The 23,731-nt window shown below is 41.8% G+C and overlaps 1 protein-coding gene across 1 annotated transcript in view; it reads left to right on the forward strand.

The window, feature by feature from the left end:
* The window catches only part of PLD5 (phospholipase D family member 5), a 416,960-nt gene continuing 393,229 nt past the window's right edge, over positions 1 to 23,731 (forward strand). Inside the window, exon 1 of the mRNA XM_077901464.1 lies at positions 1 to 264. Within this exon, the coding sequence (XP_077757590.1) occupies positions 76 to 264 (189 nt within the window). The 5' untranslated portion in view covers positions 1 to 75. The remainder of the gene's footprint in view (positions 265 to 23,731) is intronic.

Here is a 23,731-nt window from a genome sequence, read left to right on the forward strand (position 1 = left end):
CTCCTCCAGCCCCGGCCCGGCCTCCCGCGCGCCCTCCAGCCCGCTGCGCGCCGGCCGTCGCCTGGTCATGTCAGGATGGAGATCCGGCAGCACGAGTGGCTCTCGGCCTCCCCCCACGAGGGCTTCGAGCAGATGAGGCTCAAAAGCCGCCCCAAGGAACCGTCGCCGAGCCTGACCCGAGTGGGCGCGAACTTCTACAGCAGCGTCAAGCAGCAGGACTACAGCGCCAGCGTCTGGCTCCGGAGGAAAGACAAGCTGGAGCACGTAAGAGCGGCGCGCTCCCCGGGGGCCTCGGCCCCGCACCTGCCCCGGAGGTGGCCCGAGCGCGCGCGGGGACCCGGCAGGTGGCTCGATTCGGGGACGGGGGCGGCCGCGTCCTCCGCCCGACGCGGGGCCTCTGCGCCTGCACTTTCTTGCCGGGAAGGACCGGGCTGCGGAGGGGAGCGGGGAGGGGAGGCGCCTTTCCCGGCACCGCCTGGCCCCCCGCGCGCCTCGACCTCCCCACGGGCTTCCCGCCGGCCTCATCCGCGCCGCGGTCTTGGGGGCGCCCCCGCGGGGCCGCGAGAAGGGGAAGCGCCGCTGCGGGGCTCCGAGGAACGCGCGGCGCACGGTGGTGGGCTCTGGAGGGTCGAGGAGGTGTCTGGGGCTGTGCCACTGCGTCCAGAAGCTCCCCTCTAGCGATCCGCGAGGCTGCCGCCGCCGGCCGCCGGCCCCCGGCCCCCGGCCTGGGTCCGCTCCAGCCGGGAGAGTTGTCTGCAGCCCGTGCTCCGGGACGCGCAGTTGGCGATCCTCGACTTGCGCCCCACTAGGGAGGGCTGGGCGCGGTGCGAGGAGAGAGGCGCCGGCGAGCCACCGCCGTGCTCCCCGGGACCTCCGCTGCCCCGAGCGCGCGCTGCGCCGGGGGCGTTCCGGGCGCTGGAGCTGAGCCCCTGGGGCTCGCCGTGCTGGAAGGGAGCAGCCCCTCTAAAGAGGCGATTAGCGGATCCACGGTTTCCAGCCTGGCCCGTCAGCATCCCCTTCAACCAGATGTTAAAACGAAACTAAGAGAATTCTCTCAAGAGTGCAGCGCAACTAGCCAGGGGAGAGGACGCTATTGCTTCCCGCGGAGCTGCACAAGCCAAATTGAGTCTGTTAATGGAGTGTGGCGGTTTCCTTGTATTTGGGTCACATCTCCAATTGTGACAGAGAGAGAAGACGGAGAACTTCGGAAACTCACACATCACCTACCGCCGCACCGACCTCACTCCCACCTGCCCCCCCAAGCATTCCTCCTCCTCCTCCTCCTCCTCCCTCTCCTCCTCCTCTCCCGGTTTTTGCAGCACCAGCAAGCTTCCCAGGGAGTACTTCTCCTACATTCCGCAAGGAAGGTCTCTGCCTTTCCTCTGAGGGCCCCATTAAGTCCCTTGAAAGCTCGAGTTTAAAGCTTCCAGTTGGGGGAACAGGCTGTCTCGTGTGTAGAGAAACCATTTCCTAGCATCCAAAGGAGGTCTCAGATCCCTAACACCATGGAAGTAACTGACTTCTGGGATAGCAAGTTGTTTGAAAGGCAGCAGAATCCACTTAAAAATGCAAGCCCCGGAATTAGCATAGGGCCTGGTGGGTTATTAGTTTAAAGGCCAGCGAAGATCACCTTCATGGAATTTGGCTCCGGATGTTGGTGTCTGATGTTAGTACCAGGGAGAGTGGTCCAGTCTTAGAGCGGTGCAGAATAATCTCTGTTCCAGTTTCTCTGAATGTGCATTCTTTTGCATCTTGTGCTTTTAGCTGCTCCATCTCCTTTCTCTTCTTAGTGGAAACCAGTAGTGCATCCTTCTGTATGTCCCCCTGAGTCAGGGACACTGCCCACCTGGTACTTAAATGGCTGCTCACTTTGCCGTTTCCACTGACAGTTTCAAGGCATACCAGCGTGGTCCCTGGCAGCCTCCCCTTTCTGGATGAGTGTGGGATGCTCAGTGTCTCCTGAGGCTTTTAGACCAAGGAAAGGAAAGTCTGCTTGTTTAAAAGCATGTGAGGACCTATGCCTGTTTCTTCACTCAGATGCTCCAAAAGAGAGCATTGCATTAAAAAAAAAAAAAGTCACTTCATTTGTCATTTAAATCAACATAGCATTTTTGTTTGCTCTCTCAGATACACTTCATGAGACAGGTATTCTGTTTCTGATGATCTTCTCTATATCTGCTTCCAGTTAGAAAGGGGGCTTTGCTTCCAGGGAAATATTTGCGATATTCTCTTGCTTCTTTGAAACATCTACGTTTTCAATGAAATAGTATTTATGAAAGTACAATGAAAAAATTAACTGAGCATAAAAATATAAATTTTGTTTGATTTCAAGCTCGGGGTATTTATTATATATATCAGAGGTTGTGGTACACTGTTTCAGGTAGTTCGATGTTAATTTCCGTTTAGATATTTGAAATTTAAAAACCCATAACAAATGTAACCTAGTGTATTTTTGCCGTGCAAAGCATGAAAATGTGATGTTGACTTCATTGTAGACAGCATTCTGAACATATGTGGCACCACGCAGATTAGGATGAGTGATGAGTGTCATATGAAATTCAAAGGTAATATATGGCAATTTAAAAATCCCTTTGATCCGTCTAATCAAATGGATGACCACCATTTTTTATTAGGTTAAAGAAATGAATGAATAATCGTGATGAAGATCACATGCATGAAAACAACCTACGTTATTTTGCCGGTTTTTAAAAAGCCAATCTAGTATTAAGGGCATAAATAAGTTATGGCTTCAGATGACACCACATAGTCATCACAATAACGGAATTCCCTGGAATGAAATGTGGTAGTGTGTGGACTCTGTCCAGACTTCAGAGGCATTGCTCAATCTGAAAGTCAATAACACGATGTAAAGTGACAGGGAAGGAATATACTTCCACCCACTTAGCTACAAGTGAGGATAATTTATCTCCTTTTCTGGTTTAAAGGCTACAGGACTAATCCCCAGGCCACACAAGTGAGACGCGACATGAACTGGTCAAGGATAGGAATACTTACAGCCCATCTTTGAATCTGTTTCTGTCATTTGTTGGTCAGTACTTATGATGAATACTCGTTAAGAAATAAAGGCATGTGAGGGGATTCTTTGTGCTCCTGTCTCATGATGAGAAGGTACAAAGGTTTGTACCATGAATTCGGCACTTTGGACTTGGAAGTTTCAGGAAAAGGTGAAATTGATGGCCATCCATAGGACGTTTTCTTATTAGCTACAAATAATGCTTTTGGTTCTTAGAATCTTCCCTTCTTGTTCAGCCTCATCATGCCCATCCATGGCTGTGGAAGGCTAAACAATGGAAGTCTTAGGCTCTGTAGGATCCTCTAATACCTTAGGTGTAATGTGAAAGTGAAGGATTACGGTCTAGCCAAGCAAGAGGAGCAGGGAGCCATTCCTTCAACCCCCTAAGCCACCCTTGTTCTCTCAGTCCTCCCTGGGGCTGTCACTTTAAGAGTGACCATGTAATACGATTTGACTGTCCCACAGGACACTGTAACATTAGTGTTATATGCCCTGTTTATATCGTTTTTTTGTTTGTTTGTTTTTGGGTACAGTAGGAGAGTTGCAGAAGCTACTCTTCTCAGTTGCCTGGTTTTATGCCAGTTGTGTTTGTAGAAGTTTCCTGATGCCATTTACGGAGCTAGGGATGCCTTATTTTCTCTCCTGCGTACTCAATTAGCTCTTGTCAAAGTGTGGTTAACAGTGGAGCTCTGGTTAGGTAGACTGTCTCTTATTGATTCTGTGATCTTAGGCAAAGGACTCAGAGTCACAAGGATATACCTTCACATTCCTCCTTAAAGGAGTCACAGATTTGCTGGGATGATCCTGGGAGATAGTCCATCTGTCTATCTCATTGCATTGGGGACGGAACACTGATAAAGTCTGTTTACCTCATGTGTCTCATCCGTGCAGGGGTTCCCAGTCCTTTCTATTGCTATAACAATACCATTGACCGAGTGGCTTATAAACAGTGAACATTTCTTTCTTACAGTTCTGGAGGCTAGGGAGCCCTAGATCAAAGTACCAGATTCAGGGTGGAGTGAGGGGTGCTTCCTGTTTCACAGATGGCTGCCTTTTTGCTTGTCCTGGAAGGGTAGAGAGGTTGAGGGAGCTCTCTGGAGACCCTTTACTAAGTCCACTGTCCTGTTCATGAGGATTGCAGCTTCATGACCTAATCCTCTCCCAAAGACCTCACCTCCAGATGCTAGCCCACTGGGGATTAGGTTTCAATGTATGGATTTTGTATCAACACAAACATTCAGTCTACAGCAGCAGGGGATTGTCCTCATCTCAGTTGCCTGGCCTGCTGGAAGCTCCATCCTGATACGTGTTGTTAAGGCAGCTAAAGGGAAGATGGTAAATCATGTAAAGTCTCTCAGTGTTTCCACCCAGAAGGGAGGCATCCATTTGACACCTGTTTATTGGCCAAAGATGGTTTCAAGGCCAAGGCTTGCTTCTGAAGAGGTGAGGAGGGTGATCTGACCGAGACCCAGAAGAAAGGGGAAGAGGACATCCATAGCCAGCCTCTTAGGGTGATCACAGTGCATAAAGAAAGCACTTAGCACAATGTGTGGCTTTATTATGTGTTCAATGCGTGGCACCTATAGGTGTGGTTGCGTCTTAGGTGTTAGCTAGCTCTCTGGCTGAGCCCTTAGGCTCCACCCAGAGAGCTTCCAGTTGTCATATTTGAGATCAGCCGGCCTGTACTGTAGTCCTGCACCCAGAATATATGAGACCTTTGGCCGGGAGGGCCAGTTCACTCTCCTGGGGCTGTCAGGCTGCCCCTGCCTGGCTTCCGCTCTATGCTCTGGGACCCTGAGTGTGCCCTACCTGGCCATTCTGAGCCTGATGCTTCTTGTTCCCATTCTCAGCAGACTCTGCCAGCAGAGACCAGCTCCCTGCCCTGTCCCCAACCCCTGCTTTCCTTCCCAGCTCTGTGCTGGTGGAATCAAGTCGAGAGATATTTCACTGATCTGCATAATGGCTCAGAAAACGTATTTAAAATAGCAAGAGAAAGCAGAGGAGAGAATTTGTAAAGAGTAAAAGATAGAATCCTTAATATTCACACTTGTAGCGAGCCTTAGTATCTTGCTTGGTTTTAGGTGAGTGCGTTACTTAAAAAATTGTCTCCTCTAAGCGTGAATATGCACCTGCTTAAATGCAGTTTATGTTACTGGTGAATAGTAAATAAATGCCAAGCGCTCACTTTGCCTCCTGGAGTAAATTATTCACATGATGAGCAAATAAAAGATGGATTGGAGCAAACTTGGTTGCTGTGATCTAAGCTTATCTTATGTAACGCCATTATGTGTCCTACAGAACAAATTTGTGAAAGTCTTATATGTCCCCCGCAGAACAGATCAGTAAAACACCAAAAACAGTGCAACTGAAGGGAATGAATCTTTAACATGTTCCATTAAAAATCAAATGAACAGAAAATATTCTTCTTAAAAATTAAAAAAATTTTTTTAAAGATTTCATTCATTTATTTTTGCAGGAGGGGGGAGGGCCAGAGGGAGAAGCAGACTCCCTGCTGAGCAGGGAACTTGATGCAAGACTGGAACCCAGGACCCCGATATCATCACCTGAGCCGAAGGCAGATGCTTAACCGACTGAGCCATCCAGGCGCCCAGAAAGCATTTTTTTTCTATCTTTATGTATTATTGTTCAATTTGTGTGTTATAGGATAATTTTAATCTGGCAAATGTTTAAGTACATTAACATTTACCAGGACTGTTTCCTGAGATTTTAGATAGAACAAAGCTGAAGCCTTGGCAGGATTCCGTCATCGGTCAAGAAATAGAAGTTTAGATGTCTCTGGAGTGTGTTCTAATGGCCCTCATGTTGTGTCCATTATCCAGGTAGCAAATATCAATTCCACTAATGGACTTCTCTCACCGTGAGTTGACATTTCAGTTTATTTTGAAGAACCTTTGATTCTTTGAACTCTGTTGGGTGTGGCTTATTATTATTATTTTTTAAAGATTTTACTTATTCATGAGAGACAGAGAGAAAGAGAGAGAGAGAGAGAGAGAGAGAGGGGCAGAGACACAGGCAGAGGGAGAAGCAGGCTCCACGCAGGGAGCCTGATGCGGAACTCGATCCTGGGATTCCAGGATCACGATCTAGGCCAAAGGCAGGCGCTAAACTGCTGAGCCACCCAGGGATCCCCGGGTGTGGCTTATTGACTTATTTTGAGGTAATCATCGTCTATGACATATCGTATTCAATATATTTAATTTGAGAAGTTCAAGATGATTGGACTTAAGGTTTCTCTTTCCTTCTTTCTTCCATATCATAGCTGTATACCAATTTCTGGCCAGTTTCTCTAGAAGTGTTTGCTCTTCTTGGCAGTCTTCTGTGTCTATCTTGGGTTTAAACCTGCATAACAGATTTCAGTTTTTCTATTTTAGCTCCAAAGATAAAGAAATGTGATGGATCTTTTGTTGTGTTTTTCTACTGAGTTGACTGATAGAGCACATGATCAAAGGCAGATGTAGATTTGCTGCTAAGATATCAGCCCAGAAGTGTTGCTTCAACTGCATGTACTGGGGACATGTAAACTTACGGAATTGTCTAAGATTCACGCTTACATAGGTTGTGTTGTGAGAGCTTAGAGTACAACATGAATGTTCAGGAAGAGTTGAAATGCCAAAATGTGGTTGTTAAAAGACAGACCTTTTTTTTTTTTTAACCAAAAAAGTACATTTTTGTTTTTCTCACAAACAGAAAAAGGAGCCCAATTTCTAAAATCACAGATCAAGCCCGTAAGCAGAGCTTATGGGGAAAAAGTGAAGAACATGGCAAACTTTCCTAGGTAGAATGAATTGCATTGGCAAATCTCATTGCTGTCTAACATATGAAGTAGGCCCAAATTGAACTGCCTGACATGGTATCATGGGACTGGATGTCGAGGCCACTGTGTGATAAATATGATTCTTTATCCTCTAAAGTGGACAGTGAGCGTTATGACTGTACTGTTTCTCTGACTTGAACTATTATTGTGCTCCTGCCAGTAAGTTGTTAGGTCTGATCCAGCAATACCAGAAGGAGGTACTCTGAGAAGATGGGACTTGTCAACAGCTATTTATTGAGGATGCTTTTTGTGTGAAAGACACTTTTTTTTAATACTTTATTTATTCATTCATGAGAGACACACAGAGAGAAAGAGATAGGCAGAGGGAGAAGCAGGCTCCCTGCAAGGAGCCTGATGTGGTACTCGTTCCCGGATCCCGGGATCATGCCCTGAGCCGAAGGTAGATGCTCAACCACTGAGCCATGCAAGTGTCCCATGAAAGACATTTTGTTAGGAGATTATGAAGACTTTCATGTAATAGGCATTCATATGACATACAATGTGTTCCAAATGGTGGAGAATATATGAAACTAGAGCAGGGTCCCTCCCTCAAGATGTTTATGGCTTTATAGTTATAATAGGGGATCCCTGGGTGGCTCAGTGGTTTAGCACCTGCCTTTGGCCCAGGGCTTAATCCTGGGGTCCCGGGATCGAGTTCCGCGTCAGGCTCCCGGCATGGAGCCTGCTTCTCCCTCTGCCTGTGTCTCTGCCTTTCTCTCTCTCTCTCTCTCTATCATGAATGAATAAATAAAATCTTTTTTTTTTTTTTAGATTTTGTATTTATTCATAGAGACAGAGAGACAGAGAGGCAGAGACACAGGCAGAGGGAGAAGCAGGCATCATACAGAGAGCCTGATGTGGGACCCGATCCAGGGTCTCCAGGATCACACCCTGGGCTGCAGGCAGCGCCAAACCGCTGCACCACCAGGGCTGCCCTAAATAAAATCTTTAAAAAAAATAGTTATAATATGATCACAGTGATATGAAAAAGGCAGGAAAATGCAAAATAGCATAAGAACACTACCTTTGGAAGGTAGTGTTCAGACAAGGGTAAAATATAGTTAAAACAAAGGTATTGTCATATATAATGATGATGTATTATAACAAACCTGAATTTATTTCAGTAATGCAGGGTTGCTATGAAATTTGAAAATCAGTTGATGTAATTTATCATATTAACAGAATGATAGAGTAAACCCATATGATTATCTCAACAGATGAATAAAAAGCATTGAATAAAACTCTATACACAAGCATGATAAAATTCTCAACAAAGTGGAAATAAAAGCAAACTTTATTATTCTGATAAAGGTTTTTTTTTTTAAGAATCACAGTTAATGGTGAAATATTGAAAAATTACTTGCATAGATTGTGAGTGGGATGAAGATGTCCACTATCATGACTTCTCTTCAGAAGTGTACAAGAGGTCATAGCCAATGCAAGAAAGCAAGAAAAAGAAATAACATAAGGATTGAAAAAGAAGTATTAAAATTGTCGTTATTTGCAGATGAGTATGTGCATTTGAAAATCCAAAATAAACCATTGATATATCTAATGAGTTAATAATGCCCCTGGATTTATGACAGGCACTGCAAAAAGGTCAATATGCAAAATCAAATTAGAACAAAATTATTCCAAAATAAAGCTAAAAACTTTTACTATTTACATTAGTGTCCAAGTATCAGATATCTTAATTCTTAAGACCTCTTTTTACTTCACCCCAGATTGAGCTAGAGAGTAGATACCATTCCAATTAATCCCAACAAGTTTGTGTGTATATATGTGTTGAAAATGATTCTAAAAATTATATGGAAATAGAAATGGCCAAGAATAGCCTGCATAATCTTGATGAAGAAGAATGAAGTCAGAAGTTTGCTTCCATGTGTCAAAACTTATTATAAACTAAAGCAGTGTGATATTGGTGCTTAATAGCAAATAGATAAAACAAATAGATCAATTGACAGAATAGAGAATGCAGAAACAGACCTGTGTATACTTTATTATTGATAGGTATCTGACTTATGACAAAAGTGGCAGGTTCAGAAGGGCAGTGGAAAGAAGATAGTCTTTTAAAAAATGGTTCTATCTCAGTTGTACATTGCTTTAAAAATGGATATTGACTTCTGTTTCATACCATACACAATAATCAGTTTAGGTTATAAATTGAAATTAGAAATGGAAACAATTAGTGTTCTAGAAAATAATATAATAAAAAAATCATCAACTTGGACTAGGGAAAAAATTCTTAAGCGTTTTTAATAGTTCTAATCTATTGTTATTAATGAACTGGACTACAGTGAAATTAAGTAATTTTGACAGTAAAGATTCCATTAAGAGAATGAAAAGGCAAATCACAAAACAGGGTATATTTCCAACACACACTCTATAACAAAGAATTTGTATCCAGAATATATAAAAAGCATCTACAAATCAATAGCAACAGATAGTTCCCCAAAAGTGAGCAAGACATTTGACCAAGAACTTTATTAGAATATAGGCAAGCCATCACATGTATGATAAGGTACGTGATGTCATCAGTCATCAAGGAAGTAAACAGTTAAAATCATACATTATTATACAACCATAAGAATGCTTGAAATTAAAAAGATTGACAATAACAAGTGTTGATTAAAGTGAGGAACTTCTATAACTCTCATAACTTCCTGTAGGAATGTGTACCTATATATGCAATGATGTGGATGACTTTTTCAGACACAGTAGTAAGTGGAGACAGAGACTGATTCTGTTTATGTGAAAAAACAAGCAAAGCTAGATGACGAATATAGAAGTCAGAATTCATGATTACCTTTGCAGGTAAAATGGGAACTAGGAAGGCTCCTGGTGGGGGTGGGAGGATGGGGTGGGCAACAGTGTTCTGTCTCTTTTTATAGGATGTGGTTACAAAGTAACATTTATTGAGTTATACACTGAAGATTTGTACACCTTATGTATATCATTATTTCCATGATAGCTTATTTTTTAATAAAGTAAAATGTATATATTGCCCTTCCCCTTGCTTACTGCTTATTTCTGGCTATTCCTTCTCAGACTGCTTCTCCTATTCTATTCTCTGTAGTCCATAGGCCTTGGGCCGTGATACCCCCTGTCACTGTTGTGTTCACGAGGCTGCCTTGTACTTGTCACTTCCCTGGGATTGGCTTCCTGAGTCCTGGAGAGGTTGGACTTTATTCTGTAAGCAAAGGGAAGATGTCTGAATGGAGTAAGTCCACATTTCAGAAAATCTGCAATGTTGAAGAATGGGAGCCTGGAGTTGGAGAAACCAGCATTAGTCTCTCTTTGTGGCAGAGAGGGGGAAATAACAAAAGACCGTGACAGACTCAACAAAAATTGAGGAGGGACAAATGTAGGAAATATTGTGAAATAAGAGCTCTTGGGACTTGGTACTTAGTTGAATGTGAGGAGCCTGAACAAGCTCATCCATTCAGCAAACTTTTATTGAATGCCAAAGATGTCCCCATAATTGTGATTGGCATTGCAGGTAAGAGGATGAGCAAGTAAAATTCTAAAAACTCCTTGAGAGTTGGAATTCTTCCTTGTTCATCATTATATCTTGGCTCCAATTTATTATCTTGATCCATGTTATCAAAATTATTATGATTATAACTCACAGACTTTTCAATTCTGCTCTTTGCAAGGAACTGAGCCCCAGACTTGGGAAGATTCAAATGCACATGATTGGGCCTTTGGCCTCAGATTAATCCTTCAGAACTCAATTTAGGGGCGCCTGGGTGGTTTAGTTGGTTGAGCATCCAACTCTTGGTGTTGGCTCAGGTCTTCGTTTGGTCTCTTGGGTCATGGGATGGAGCCCCATGATGGGCTCCACACTTAGTGGGGAGTCCTCTTGAAGAGTCACTCCCTCTTCCTTTCCCTCCTAAATACATAAATATTTTTTAAAAAAGAGCTCAACTTAAATGTGGTCACCTATAAACCTAAGTCCTTATTAGGTGCCCCTACTGGGTTTAGGCATCGTGAGCAGGCATCTTTTTTTCTATGGCACTTAACATGCTGTTTTTTAAAATTACTGATTGTCTGTTTTTTGCCCTCAGTGGAAAGTTTGAGAACAGTAACTATCTTATTCATGACAATGCACCCTTAATGCCCAACATAGTGCTTGATGGGCATCCAATATTTATTGACTTGACTATTGGAAGAGTGTAATCAGTGAATGAATATAGAAGGCAGGATCTACATGGTGGCATATGCTACTTCCCAGATAAAAGCAACAGACATGAAATGCAACTAGAAGTCAACGAAAACCACCAACTAGATGTCAGAGGGAGAAGATAATAGATAAGGGCTGCCTTTACCCCATCCACAGGTTGAGGCTCCATTGACTTTTTTTAAGCCTGGAAAATAGAGGTTTCCTGGTCACTTTATTGATCTATTCCAATGTGTAATGCTGCTGTTTACAGTGAAATTTGTTTTGCTTTCCATTTCTATAGTACTTTGGTCCGACTTGTTGTCTAAATCTGCTGGTTCATTATTTAGCCTTCGCCCTGCTCTGGCTGAGTGCGCTTGATCAGAGACCATAGGATGCTCTGCAGCAGGGAATGTGTCAGAAGTGCCAAAATCTCCTTAAATACCTGCCAGTTTTAATCATTAAGAATCTCCACTATGACTTCCTGACTTGTCTGTTACAAACTGTTTTTCATTTTGGATCTTCCTGCCCTAAATCCATGACATGTGCACACATTTTTAAAAGCCTGTCCTATATGATTTCTAGTACATCTTTTTTTAAAAAAAAAAAAACTTTTATTTTGGAATAATTCTAGATTTGTGAAGAGGTCACAAAGATAGTAAAGGCATTTCCTGTACATCTGTCACCCAATTTCAGGTTTTGCTTAATGTTAAATTCCAAACTCTAGGCTTTAATAGAATTTTACCAGTTTTTAAATTGTCCTTTTTGTATTCCAGGATCCAATGCAAGATAACATTGTATTTAGTTGTTATGTGCCTTTAGTCAGGCTCTGATCTGTGACAGTATCTCAGATGTTCCTCATTTTTCATGACCTTGACAGTTTTTTTTAGATTTATTTAAAATTATTTATTTAACTACTAAAATTGTAAGATATTTAAAGTGAACATTATGATAATTTGATATACATACATTGTGAAAGGATTTCCACCATCAAGTTACTGAAAACGTCCAGTGCTTTACATATTTATCTTTTTCTGTGTGTGAGAGAACATTTTACTTCTACTGCCCTTTGGCAAATTTTAATTATATAAGAGTGTTATCAGCTATAGTCACCATGTTATACATTAGATCCTCAGACCTTATTCTTCTTATTGATGAAAATTTGTACCCTTTTTATAGTTTCTCTCTGTTTGGCCCCATCCTCAATTCTAATGATCTGCTTTTCTGCTCCCTGTTACTAATGTAGACCTTTTTTTTTTATTGTTTTTTTTTTTATTTTTTTATTTCACATATAAGTGATGCCCTGCACTAGTCATCATTCTCTGTCTGGCTTTTTCACTTAGGAGAATGCCTTCTAAGTCCATCCATGTGGTCACAAATGGCAGGATTTCCTTTTTACTCATCACATCTTCTTTATCTATTCTTCCGCTGATAAAAAATTAGGTCATTTTGACATCGTGGCTCTTGCGAATAATGGTGCAGTGAACATGGGAAGGCAGATATCTCTTTGATCTCTTGTTTTTATTTCCTTTGCATATATACCCAGAAGTGGGATTGCTGGATCATATGGTAGTTCTATTTATAATTTTTTGAAGAACCTCCATACTGTTTTCCATAGTGGCTGTGCTGATTTGCATTTCTACCACCAGTGCACAAAGGTTCTGTTTCTCTACGTCCTTGCTAATGCAAGTTATCTCTTGTCTTTTTGATGACAGCCCTTCTGACAACTGTGATTTGATATCTCAGTTGTGGTTTTGATTTACATTTCCCTGATGATTAGTGATGTTCAGCAACTTTTCATGTACCTATTGTCCATTTAGTTGTATTTATTATTATTATTATTATCATTGTTGTTGTTGTTGTTGTTATTATTATTATTATTATTTGATGTTGAGTTGCGGGAGTTCCTTATATATTTTGGGTATTAATTCCTTATTGGATATGTGATTTGAAAATATTTTCTCCCATATGGTAGGTTGCTGTTTCATTGTTGATGGTTTGCCGTGCAGAACCTTTTTAGTTTGGTGTTGCCTACTTGTTTATTGTTGTTTTTGTTGGATCTGCTTTTGGTGTCAAATCCAAGAAGTCATTGCCAAGACTGGCATCAAGGGCTTATCCTCTATGTATTCTTCTAAGAGCTCGGTTTCAGGTTTTATTTTTTTATTTTATTTTTTAAATTTTTTAAAATTTTTATTTATTTATGATAGTCACAGAGAGAGAGAGAGAGAGGCAGAGACACAGGCAGAGGGAGAAGCAGGCTCCATGCACCGGCAGCCCGACGTGGGATTCGATCCCGGGTCTCCAGGATCGCGCCCTGGGCCAAAGGCAGGCGCCCAACCGCTGCGGCACCCAGGGATCCCTGGTTTCAGGTTTTAAATTCAAGCCTTTACTCATGCTGAGTTGATTTTTGTGTATAGTGTGAGATAGAGATTCAGTCTCATTCTTTTGCATGTGGCTCTCCAGTTCTTCCAGCACCGTTTATTGTAAGGACTATCCTGAAACCCACCATGTATTCTTGACTCCTTTGTTGCAAATTAGTTGACTATTTTTGTATATATGCTGCCAAAGGGAGCACTAGTTAACCATTTTTGTATAGGTTTATTTTAGGTTCTCTCTTTTGTTTCACCAATCTCTGTGTCTGTTTTTTATGCTAGTACTATATTTTTTTGATTCATGAAACTTTGTGATTTAGTTTGAAATCAGGAAGCATGATGCTGCCAACTTTTTTCTTCTTTCTTAAGGTTACTGTGGCTATTCAGAGTCTTTTGTGGTTCCATACAAATTTTAGGATTATTTTTTCTACTTCTGTGAAAAATTTGGGTAATATGGGCCTTGTAAACAAATATTATTCTTCCAATCCATGAGCCTGGAATGTTTTTCCATTTATTTGTGTCTTTGACAGTTTCTTTCGTCAATGTTTTATAGTGTTCAGTTACAAATATTTCATTTCTTTGGTTAAGTTTTTTCCTGGGCATTTTGTTCTTTTTCATGCAATTGCAAATGAAACTTTTTTCTTATTTCTTTTTTTTAAAGATTTTATTTATTTCTTCATGAGAGACACAGAGAGAGGCAGAGACATAGGCAGAGGGAGAAGCAGGGTTCTCGAGGGGAGCCCAATGTGGGACTCAATCCCTGGGCGCCGGGATGACAACCTGAGCTGAAGGCAGACACTCAACCACTGAGCCACCTAAATGTCCATGAATTTTTTTTTCTTAAGTTCTCTTTCTGTTAGCTTGTTAGTGTATAGAAATGGAACTGATTTTTGTCTATTGACTTTGTATCCTGCTAATTTACTAAATTTGCTGATCAGTTCTAGCAGTTTTTTGTGGAATCTTTGGGGTTTTCTCTATATAATGTCATGTCATCTGTAAAGAGAGACTGTCTTATTTCTTCCTTTCTGATCTGAATGCCTGTTATTCATTTTTCTTTCCTAACTGCTCCTGTTAGGACTTCCAGTACTATGTTGAATAAGGGTGGTGAGAGTGGACATCCTGACCTTGGAGGAAAGAGACAAGGATGCCCACTTGTGTATATTGAGAATCATTCTCCCTACATCCAGTGTGTTCAGAGTTTTTATCATGAATGGATGTTGAATTTTGATAGATGACTTTTCTGCATCTATTGAGATCATCATATGATTTTTTAAAAATTTTTATTTATTTATGATAGTCACAGAGAGAGAGAGAGAGAGAGGGGCAGAGACATAGGCAGAGGGAGAAGCAGGCTCCATGCCGGGAGCCTGACGTGGGATTCGATCTTGGGTCTCCAGGATAGCACCCTGGTCCAAAGGCAGGCGCTAAACCGCTGCGCCACCCAGGGATCCCCATCATATGATTTTTTAATATTCATTTGAGAGGGAGGGAGGGAGAACACAAGTAGGGGGTGGGGCAGAGGGAGAGGGAGAAGTAGATTCCCCCCTGAGCAGGAAGCCAACAAGGGGCTTGATCCCAGGACCTGGAGATCATGACCTGAGTTGAAGGCAGACACTTAGCCATCTGAGCCACCCAGGCACTTCTGGTTATATGTTTTTTATCTTTCATTTTGTTAATGTGGTGTATCTATTGTTGTAGATGTTGAACCATCCTTGCATCCCTGGAGTAAATCCCATTTGATCATGTTTGATCCTATTCTTGTATTGCTGACTTCAGTTTGCTAATAATTTGTTGAGGATTTTTGCATCTGTATTCATCTGAGATATTGGTATGTTATTTTCTTTTCTTGTAATGTCCTTGTCTGGTTTTGGTATTAGGGTAATGCTGGCCTCATATATTGAGCCCTTTCCTCTTCTGTTTTTGGAAGAGATTGGGAAAGACTGGCATTGATTCTTCTTTAAATGTTCGGTAAAATTCGCCAGCAAAGCCATCGGGTCTTAGACTCTTATTTGTCAGAAGGTTCTTCATTAATGATTCAGTCTCCTTATTAGTAATCAATCTGTTCAGGTTTTCTACTTTTTCACAAGTCAGTCTCAGTAGGTTATATGTTTCTATGTTATATGTTTCTAACATTTCTAGTAGGTTATCCAATTTGCTGGTACGGGTATCACCTGCTATCGAAAAGTTCTTGTACGTGTTACTCCACTTCACTTTTACAGATGGCCTACATTGGTGCTTGTTTTCACTAACTGGAAGAAATTTGAACAGGATTTTTGCTGTTACAAGAAAAAACAAAAAGTGAGAACACTTTGAGCATTTATTTTACAGTGAGCCTTTGTAGAGGCAGTATACACTCCAAGAAGTGAAAGTGGTGCCACCAAGCTTCTTCTCCAGGAATTGCACTCAGCCTCTCCCATTAAGCTGACGTAGCTTTGAATTGTGTCTGTGAGCATCTGTGATTTATCTTGATTTATTTTGTGCATCCATTAGCAAGATGGTATCAGAAAAGTCTAAGAGAGGTTGATTTTTGGGTCTGGGAATACTCAAAAGATTTTTTCTTTTTTTTTTTTTTAATTTTTATTTATTCATGATAGGCACACAGTGAGAGAGAGAGAGGCAGAGACACAGGCAGAGGGAGAAGCAGGCTCCATGCACCGGGAGCCTGACGTGGGATTTGATCCCGGATCTCCAGGATCGTGCCCTGGGCCAAAGGCAGGCGCCAAACCGCTGCGCCACGCAAGGATCCCTCAAAAGATTTTTTCATATAAATGAAAGATAAGTGCTTCTTTATGCCATTTAGATGTATGAAAGATTTCATAGGAACACTATTTCTGGATATTGGGTAAAACGCCTTTAATTGTTCACACTGGTCTCTTATGATCCTTTGTATTTATCTGGTCTCAATTGTAATGTCTTTTCTTTCATTTCTAATTTTATTTATTTGAGTCCTCTCCCTCTTTTTCTTGTCTGTCTAAAGTGTGGCTAAAGGTTTATGTATTTTGTTTATCTTCTGAAAAAAAACAGCTCTTCTTTTTATTGATAATTTCTGTTGTCTTAGTTTCTTCCATTTATTTCTTCCATTTGTTGTTTGTTATTTCCTTCCTTATACTAACCTGGGTTTAGTTTGTTTTTCTTTTTCTAGTTCCTTGAGGTGTAAAGTTAGGCTGTTATTCGAACTCTTTCTAGTTTCCTAATGTAGACTTTTCTCTCTATGAACTCCCCTCTGATAACTGCTTTTGCTGCATCCCATAAGGTTTGTTATTCTGTATTTCCATTTTCATTTGTCTACAGTTACTTCTCTTTTGATTTCTTCTTTTGACCCATTGATTGTTCAGTAGCGTATTGTTTTAACCCCACATATTTGTGAATTTTCCAGTTTTCTTTTTTAATTGGCTTAAAGTTTCAGACAATTGTGGCTGGAGAAGTTGCTTTTTTTTTTAAAAAAAAAGATTTTATTTATTTATTCATGAGAGACAGAGAGAGACGCAGAGACATAGGCAGAGGGAGAAGCAGGCTCTCTGAGGGGAGCCTGATGCAGGACTCGATCCCAGGACCCCGAGATCATGCCCTGAGCCAAAGGCAGACGTTCAACCACTGAGCCACCCAGGTTTCCTGAGCAGGCACCTTTAGATTTCATTTTCCTTAAATGTAGCAAGACTGTTTTTAGTGGCCCAACATATGATCTGTCTAAAGAGTGTTCCATGTGCACTTCAGAGAATTTGCCTTCTGCTGATATTGGATGGGATTGTGCAGTGGCTTTTAAAGTATGCAGATAGGGGTGCCTGGGTGGCTCAGTAGGTTGGGTGTCTGGCTTTGGCTTGGGTCGTGATCCCAGGGTCCTGGGATTGAGTCCCTCATCAAGTTCCTTCCTTGGTGGGAGGCCTGCTTCTCCCTCTCCCTCCCTGCTTGTGTTCTCTCTTTCTGCCAAGTAAATAAATAAAATCTTTGAAAACAATAAAGTATGCTGATAGACATCTTTCAGAGAGACCTGGAAATGAGCATTTCTGTCTGCTGTCTCTGGGTTGAGTTTTGCGGGGACAGCTGGTTAAGGACTGTTTCTTTGTTTGCTACAGTACTCTTAAACCTGTGAATGCAAACGCTACTGGCCACCAGAGCCAGTAGTTCAAGAGGTGCATCCTCTGAGCAGCAGCCACAAAAAGCAAGACACCAGATGTGTGCACAAGCTCCTTTTGGGGAGACACTGGCCACTTGGAACAGGGCAGAGGAAGAATACAAAGGTGGTACCCACCAGCTTCCCAGGTGTGCAGAGAAGATTGCAGTAAGCCCCCTAGATGTATGTTACCTTAGATACCTGACCCTCAAGCCGTGCTTTTAAGATATGCAAATTGGTCTCTTTTGGGAAAGACTGGGAAATAGGTATTTCTGTCTGCCTATGCTCTGAAACTCCGGGGTGGGATGGGGGCAGTGAGCCATGGCAGGTCCTCATGGGCCTGTTAAGAACTATTTCCTCATTTGCCATGGGATGCAAGCCTTGGTGGCTTTCAGAGGTAGGTGTTTTGGAGGCCTGACCTGCAGGTGTACTTACTGAAAGTTGGGGTGTTAGACGTTGGGTCCAAACTTTGCTCTTCAGAGTGAAGCTGAGAGTTATGAGTTCCCTCCTCACTGTTCAGGGTGTGCCAGTATGGCGGTTTTATGGCTGAGTGTTTCAGCCTTTCTCACCATTTCGATGTGAGTATTTTTTCTTTTGCCTGATATGTGGTGGTTGCTCAGCTAGTTTCAAGGAATTATTCCATGTGTAGCAGTAGATTTGGTATGTTTGTGGAGGAGGTGAGTTTAGGAAACTCAAGGTCACCATCCTGGATTAGAACTTATGACCTTGACAGATTTAAAGAGTACTGGTCAGGTGTTCTGTAGAGTGTCCCTTACTTTGAATGTGTCTGACTTCTTTTCATGATTAAACTGATTATGGGTTTGGGGAAAGAGTATCACAGAGATGAGGTTTTCATCACATGAAGGTGTGCATGTCATCCACATGACTTTACTTGCTGTTAATCCTGATGACTTGGCTCAAATAGAGTTTATCAGGTTTATTCACGATAAAGTTATTGTTTTTCCTTTTTCACACTTTAATTTGTTAAGTTGGCCATTGAGTCCCAAGTCTGCACACTTAATAGCTCCTGTACTGGCATGTAGCTAAATGTATTATGTAGCATTTTTTTACGGAACAGGTAACCCTTCTTCCCCTAGATTTATTGTTCAATCACTTATTTGTATCAGCTGATCTCTTGGATATTTATTTTACACCGTTGGCATAATCTAATTCCATGCTATTTATTTTGTACCTTAATTTTCCCCACTGTGGGTGCCTGGAGCTCTTTCAGGCTTCTCCTGTATTCCTTGGAAATGCCCTCATTTTTGTATGTTTTGAGCACGTCCTTACTTTGTGATAGTATGGAATGCTCCAGGCTCATCTGGTTTTATTCATTTGATTATTTGCTTATTTATTTATTTATGTAGCCTCTTGCTGATGTAGTCCTCAAGGTGTTTTTTTCATATGTATTTAAAAAGGAGATATTTCATTTTCAACTGCGTCCACTCTCAGAGGGTCAATAAGAGAAATAGTGGTTTCATACATCCAGTCAAAGTTCAGTATATTTTGATAAAGGGGAACATCCCCATTCGGACTTCTATAAAACTCCTGAAATGCTTTTAATGATAACTTTAGCACATAAACTCTCATTCAGGTGATGGAAAGACACCTACTCAGCGATGACAGGGCACATTGAGTGGCATGGTGATTTTATATCTTATCCAGACATAGTGTGTGCATGTGTATGAGTGTGTGCGCACACACATGTATCTCTTTGTGTGTATAGTTGCCTGCATACTTTCCTTTCCTCCAGTGTTGGTGGTCTGTTTTTGGCAGGTTCTGGGCATTAATAGCTCCTTTCACGTTCTCTGGTTCCCAGTTTGGCATTATTTTCAACCCCTTTTTTCATGTTGTTTTAGGATACCTGGCCTGTGTGTGGAAAAGGAAGGTCTTCCATTCTCAGACGTCATGCTTGTCTCTTTTCAGAGTCAAGACTAGCCTCTGAGATTTCAAATCCCCTTTGAAAACTAAATTGGAAGCTTTTCAGCACTAGCTTACTTATATCAAGGAAACATCTACAAGCAGAACCAAGAGAAGATAATAAAAAGAAAAGGAAGTGTGTTAGGATAAGGCATTGAGGTGCTTGGGAATAGTGTGTTCTGGGGCACACACACATGAAGTGGAAGAACACTGTTTTTGGAGTCTTCCATCTCTGACTTTAGGGTGCTTCATTCCCCTCCCCCATGCTGCGTGCATCCCCATGTTGCTGCCAGCAAGTCACTGAGGAGTGCCAGTTTCTTTGTCCTTCTGACTTCCTAGTTATACCATGAATGTGGGCATATTGGATGCTCATTCCTAATGACGTTGTTGCAAAACAGAAAATGAAATTGTAGGAAGGTTGTACGTTTCCTCACTGTAGGAAATACCTCCCTCTACAAAAAGGAATAAAGATGAGACACTTACAGGGCTTTGCTATAAGTGGCTTGTGAAAAGAATGCCTTACTCTCACTCCTTTTCTTTCTTTCTTTCTTTCTTTCTTTCTTTCTTTCTTTCTTTCTTTCTTTCTTTCTTTCTTTCAGATTTTGTTTATTTATTTATGAGAGACAGAGAGAGAGGCAGAGACATAGGCAGAGGTAGAAGCAGGCTCCTCACAGGGAGCCTTATGTAGGACTCGATCCCAGGACCCCGGCATCACGACCTGAGCCGGAGGCAGATGCTCAACCACTGAGTCACCCAGGCGTCCCTCACTCCTTTTTCTTAAACAGAAACAAAGGTGAATTGGGAGCCCGTATATGTTCTGCATGTACAGGGGGAAGAAGGAAAAGCAGATCCCCAAGAGTCATGTGGAGTAGTAGCAGTAAATCTGTTGATGACTGGCATTAATACTGAGGAACATCAACAGTGAGGTGTTCAGAAGAGATAGGCATTTGCCTTCCATGACTTTTATATAGTTGTCTTTCTTATTTGGATAATTTTCTTTTATTTGGATACATCATTTTTCTTGATTTTGTATTGGGTTTAGAATATAGTTGACCCTTGAACAACATGGATTTGAGGTCCATGGGTTCACTTATATGTGGATTTTTTTCTGATAAATACAACACAGAAATGTATTTTCTCCTCCTGATGATTTTCTAAGTAACCTTACCTTTTCCCTAGCTTATTTTCTTAGAAAGAGGAAAGAAAAATACAGTGTATTTTGTGAACATACAAAATATGTATTAACCGACTGTTGATGTTACCAGTAAGTCTTCCAGTCAACAGTAGGCTGTTAGTAGTTCAGTTTTTGAGGAGGCGAAGGTTTACACATGGATTTTTGACTATGCAGGGGTGGTTCCCAACACCTGTGTTGTTCAAGGGTCAACAGTAACTCTCACAGGATTGGTATTGAGCTCCTGGAAGGAAGCTTGATGTGCTCGGGTAAAATATGAGTGTGTAGAAGGTATTCAGGCAAAAAGGTTTGTAGGTACAGATGAACTCTTCTGGATGGAGAAAGTATTCACTTCTATCTCTTATGCTTTCCTATTTTTCAATGGCAAAAAGGAGGATGTGCTTCTGGAAGGCACAGTGCATGGTGAAAAGCTTGCTAGTGTAGCAGCTTTTAAAGTCTCTGGGTTCCTGAGGCAGCTTTGCATACTTCTGACATGACTCCAAATGACACACTTGGTCATTTTCATTTGCTCACAGAAGAAAAGATTTTGACAATAAACATGTATTTCTTTTTTTCCTCATATATATCTTTTGCTTGCAGACCCACTGTTGGTGACAAATGATTTGAACAAAATTGCTTATCAGCAATAAAAAACGGATTTTAAAAATTCTTTATTGATAAAATCACCCAAAAGGAAAGTTTTATATCTTTCATGGAGAGAGAATAATGACTCCTTATTTGTGCATTGCATTTAATTCCCACCAAAATAAGGCCAGTACTTACCCTAGCATCTATTCTGACTCTCTTGCTTGCATGTTTCTACACTAAAACACAAGAAGATAAATTGGCTTTACGATAAAACTGGTGGGTGATTGTGCTAATAATCCAAAAGACACTTCCTTTTTGGCATGAGCAGAGTGGATTTCTAATCACATTTGGCACCGTATTGTTTTAGCAAAGGACTTATTTGTAGGAGGAGACTTAAGATCTATGTAATTCCAAGATTAGCTGTCCAGTCTGAGTAGGATATTAGGTGGGTGCATTTATCATTGCCTTAGCATTTATTTCTACAGCTCAGGGTAGTTATCAGTGTGGTCTAGACATCCCAGGGATAATTCAACATCTTGTTCTCTGTCAGCCATCTCTGTGCTGAGAGGCTGTTCATTCAAGCACAGAGGGGCTTTCTAGTGTGGCACCTGTGAGAGAAAAGTTGAGGGTCCCAGCAAAGCCACAGTGGAATGTGGCAGCTGGGTGGCCAGCTAGCCCCACTGACTTACACACAATTACCCTCAACTCTGATTTGTGTCTCAAAAGTTGGTAAGTTTCTATTTAAATTAAATTTTTAGAGTCCCTTGTAAAAAATTTAGATGAACACATTAAATCTCTGAATCCCAAAGTCCTGTTCTTCTTACAGCTTTTCTTAACCAGAAACAAAATTTTGAATTTTAAGATATGTTGTGATCAGGGTCAAAAGAATTTCTAGACATTAGCTTTGCTAAAGATGGCTCTTTTTCAGTTGGGGCAAGGTAATGAATGCCAGAGGTAGGCTCTTCCCTATGCAAAATGCTGCCCTTGCCAAAGGTACTGCTTCCCACTGCCCACAAAACTGCCAGGGTCACCTCCCACCCCTGACAGGGTGCCCATGGCTTCTGGGCTGCTGAGGATGGGTGTCCCCACTGAGACCTACAGTGATGCTACTCTGCTGCTGTTGGACATACTTCTAGATGCTGAAGCTGGTGTGGCTCTGAGGCTACTGGCCTTGCCTTAATCAGTGTACCCTCCTCCTGGAAGCTGAACTGTGCCAGTGCTCTAAAGCCACTCTGTGAAATTGGACAGAATATTAGTCTCCAAATATTGTGGGATATTGCATACCCTGATTTCTTCTTCTCTAAGGATGAATTCTTTCCTGGGAAGCTCACTGGTCCTCACGCTTCAGGCCTTAGCCCTCCCTGAGTAGGTACACATTCTACAGAGTCGGCCTGGGTGCCTTCTGTAGGGTGTGCCTGGGTGAGGTCCTCTGTCAGCCAAGGTTATCTTCCTCCTTGAGGTTAAATCTTGGCAGGCGACAAGGTGGAGGGCTCAGTAAAGTGAGGGAGATTCACAATCATATTGTCCTCACACTCAGGGGTTTCCAAAGAGGAACTGGGGGCATCAAATGCAGATTTAAGGTCTGAATACAGTGTGGAGGAGAGGATTATTAACCTGCCAAAGAAAAGCATCGAACCACTAGAGATTTTCCCGAGAGTTAAAATTCTATATGTAAACGCTTGGCCATATTAGTCATTTAGCAAGCGATTCTGACGTGCTCCGGAACGTTATTTTTGTGCGAATGGCAACAGCATTTCTCATGAGCTCTTGAGAAAAATTGGGAACTTTTGAATTGTCTCATGCAAGTGCCATATATTTGTTTTCCACTTACTGTTTTTTATTAAAGCCTCTTTTCATTTTCAACTCCTACACTTGTGTTTGCGCTGCTTTTATTATACCATCATTCTGTTCAGATGTGCTGGTTGCAGAAGCGTGAGAAAGGTAATGATTTCTTAGCAGACTGGTTGGTGTGGATGGGATGAGCTGCGTGACCGCCACAGAACACCCACACCCACCTGTCCTTCATCTGGAGATCTGATGATGCTGTGTGCAGTTCACAGCTCAGACGGTAGGTCCCCCTTTCTCTGGTGCCTCGTATGGAAACAGAAGATCCACAGACATGATGCTCCAGAACCTTTCTGTGATGTCTGTGGAGTGCAATAAAATCATAAATGTATGAAGAAAATGTGCCCTTTGTAGCCTCCCTTTGAAATGTGTCTTTATTCAGAAAGTTCCTCCTGGTGTCTCATTAAACCTCCTTACAAATAAACCCATTTCCCCATTGTTCTGTCCTTCGTAGAACAGAACAAAAAGGCTTAACTCACTCAGTAGGGTTTTTTTTAAGGGCAAATAGCTTCAAAACATCAGTTTCCTTTCATATTAAATGTTTTCTAAATTTTATTTTATTTTATCATTATTTTTTAAAGATTTTATTTATTCATGAGAGACACACAGAGAGAGGCAGAGGGAGACATAGGCAGAGGGAGAAGCAGGCTCCCTGTGGGGAACCCGATGCAGGACTTGAACCCAGGACCCTGGGAT

This window comes from Canis aureus, chromosome 6 (genome assembly GCF_053574225.1).
Source record: "Canis aureus isolate CA01 chromosome 6, VMU_Caureus_v.1.0, whole genome shotgun sequence".
Lineage (NCBI taxonomy): Eukaryota > Metazoa > Chordata > Mammalia > Carnivora > Canidae > Canis > Canis aureus.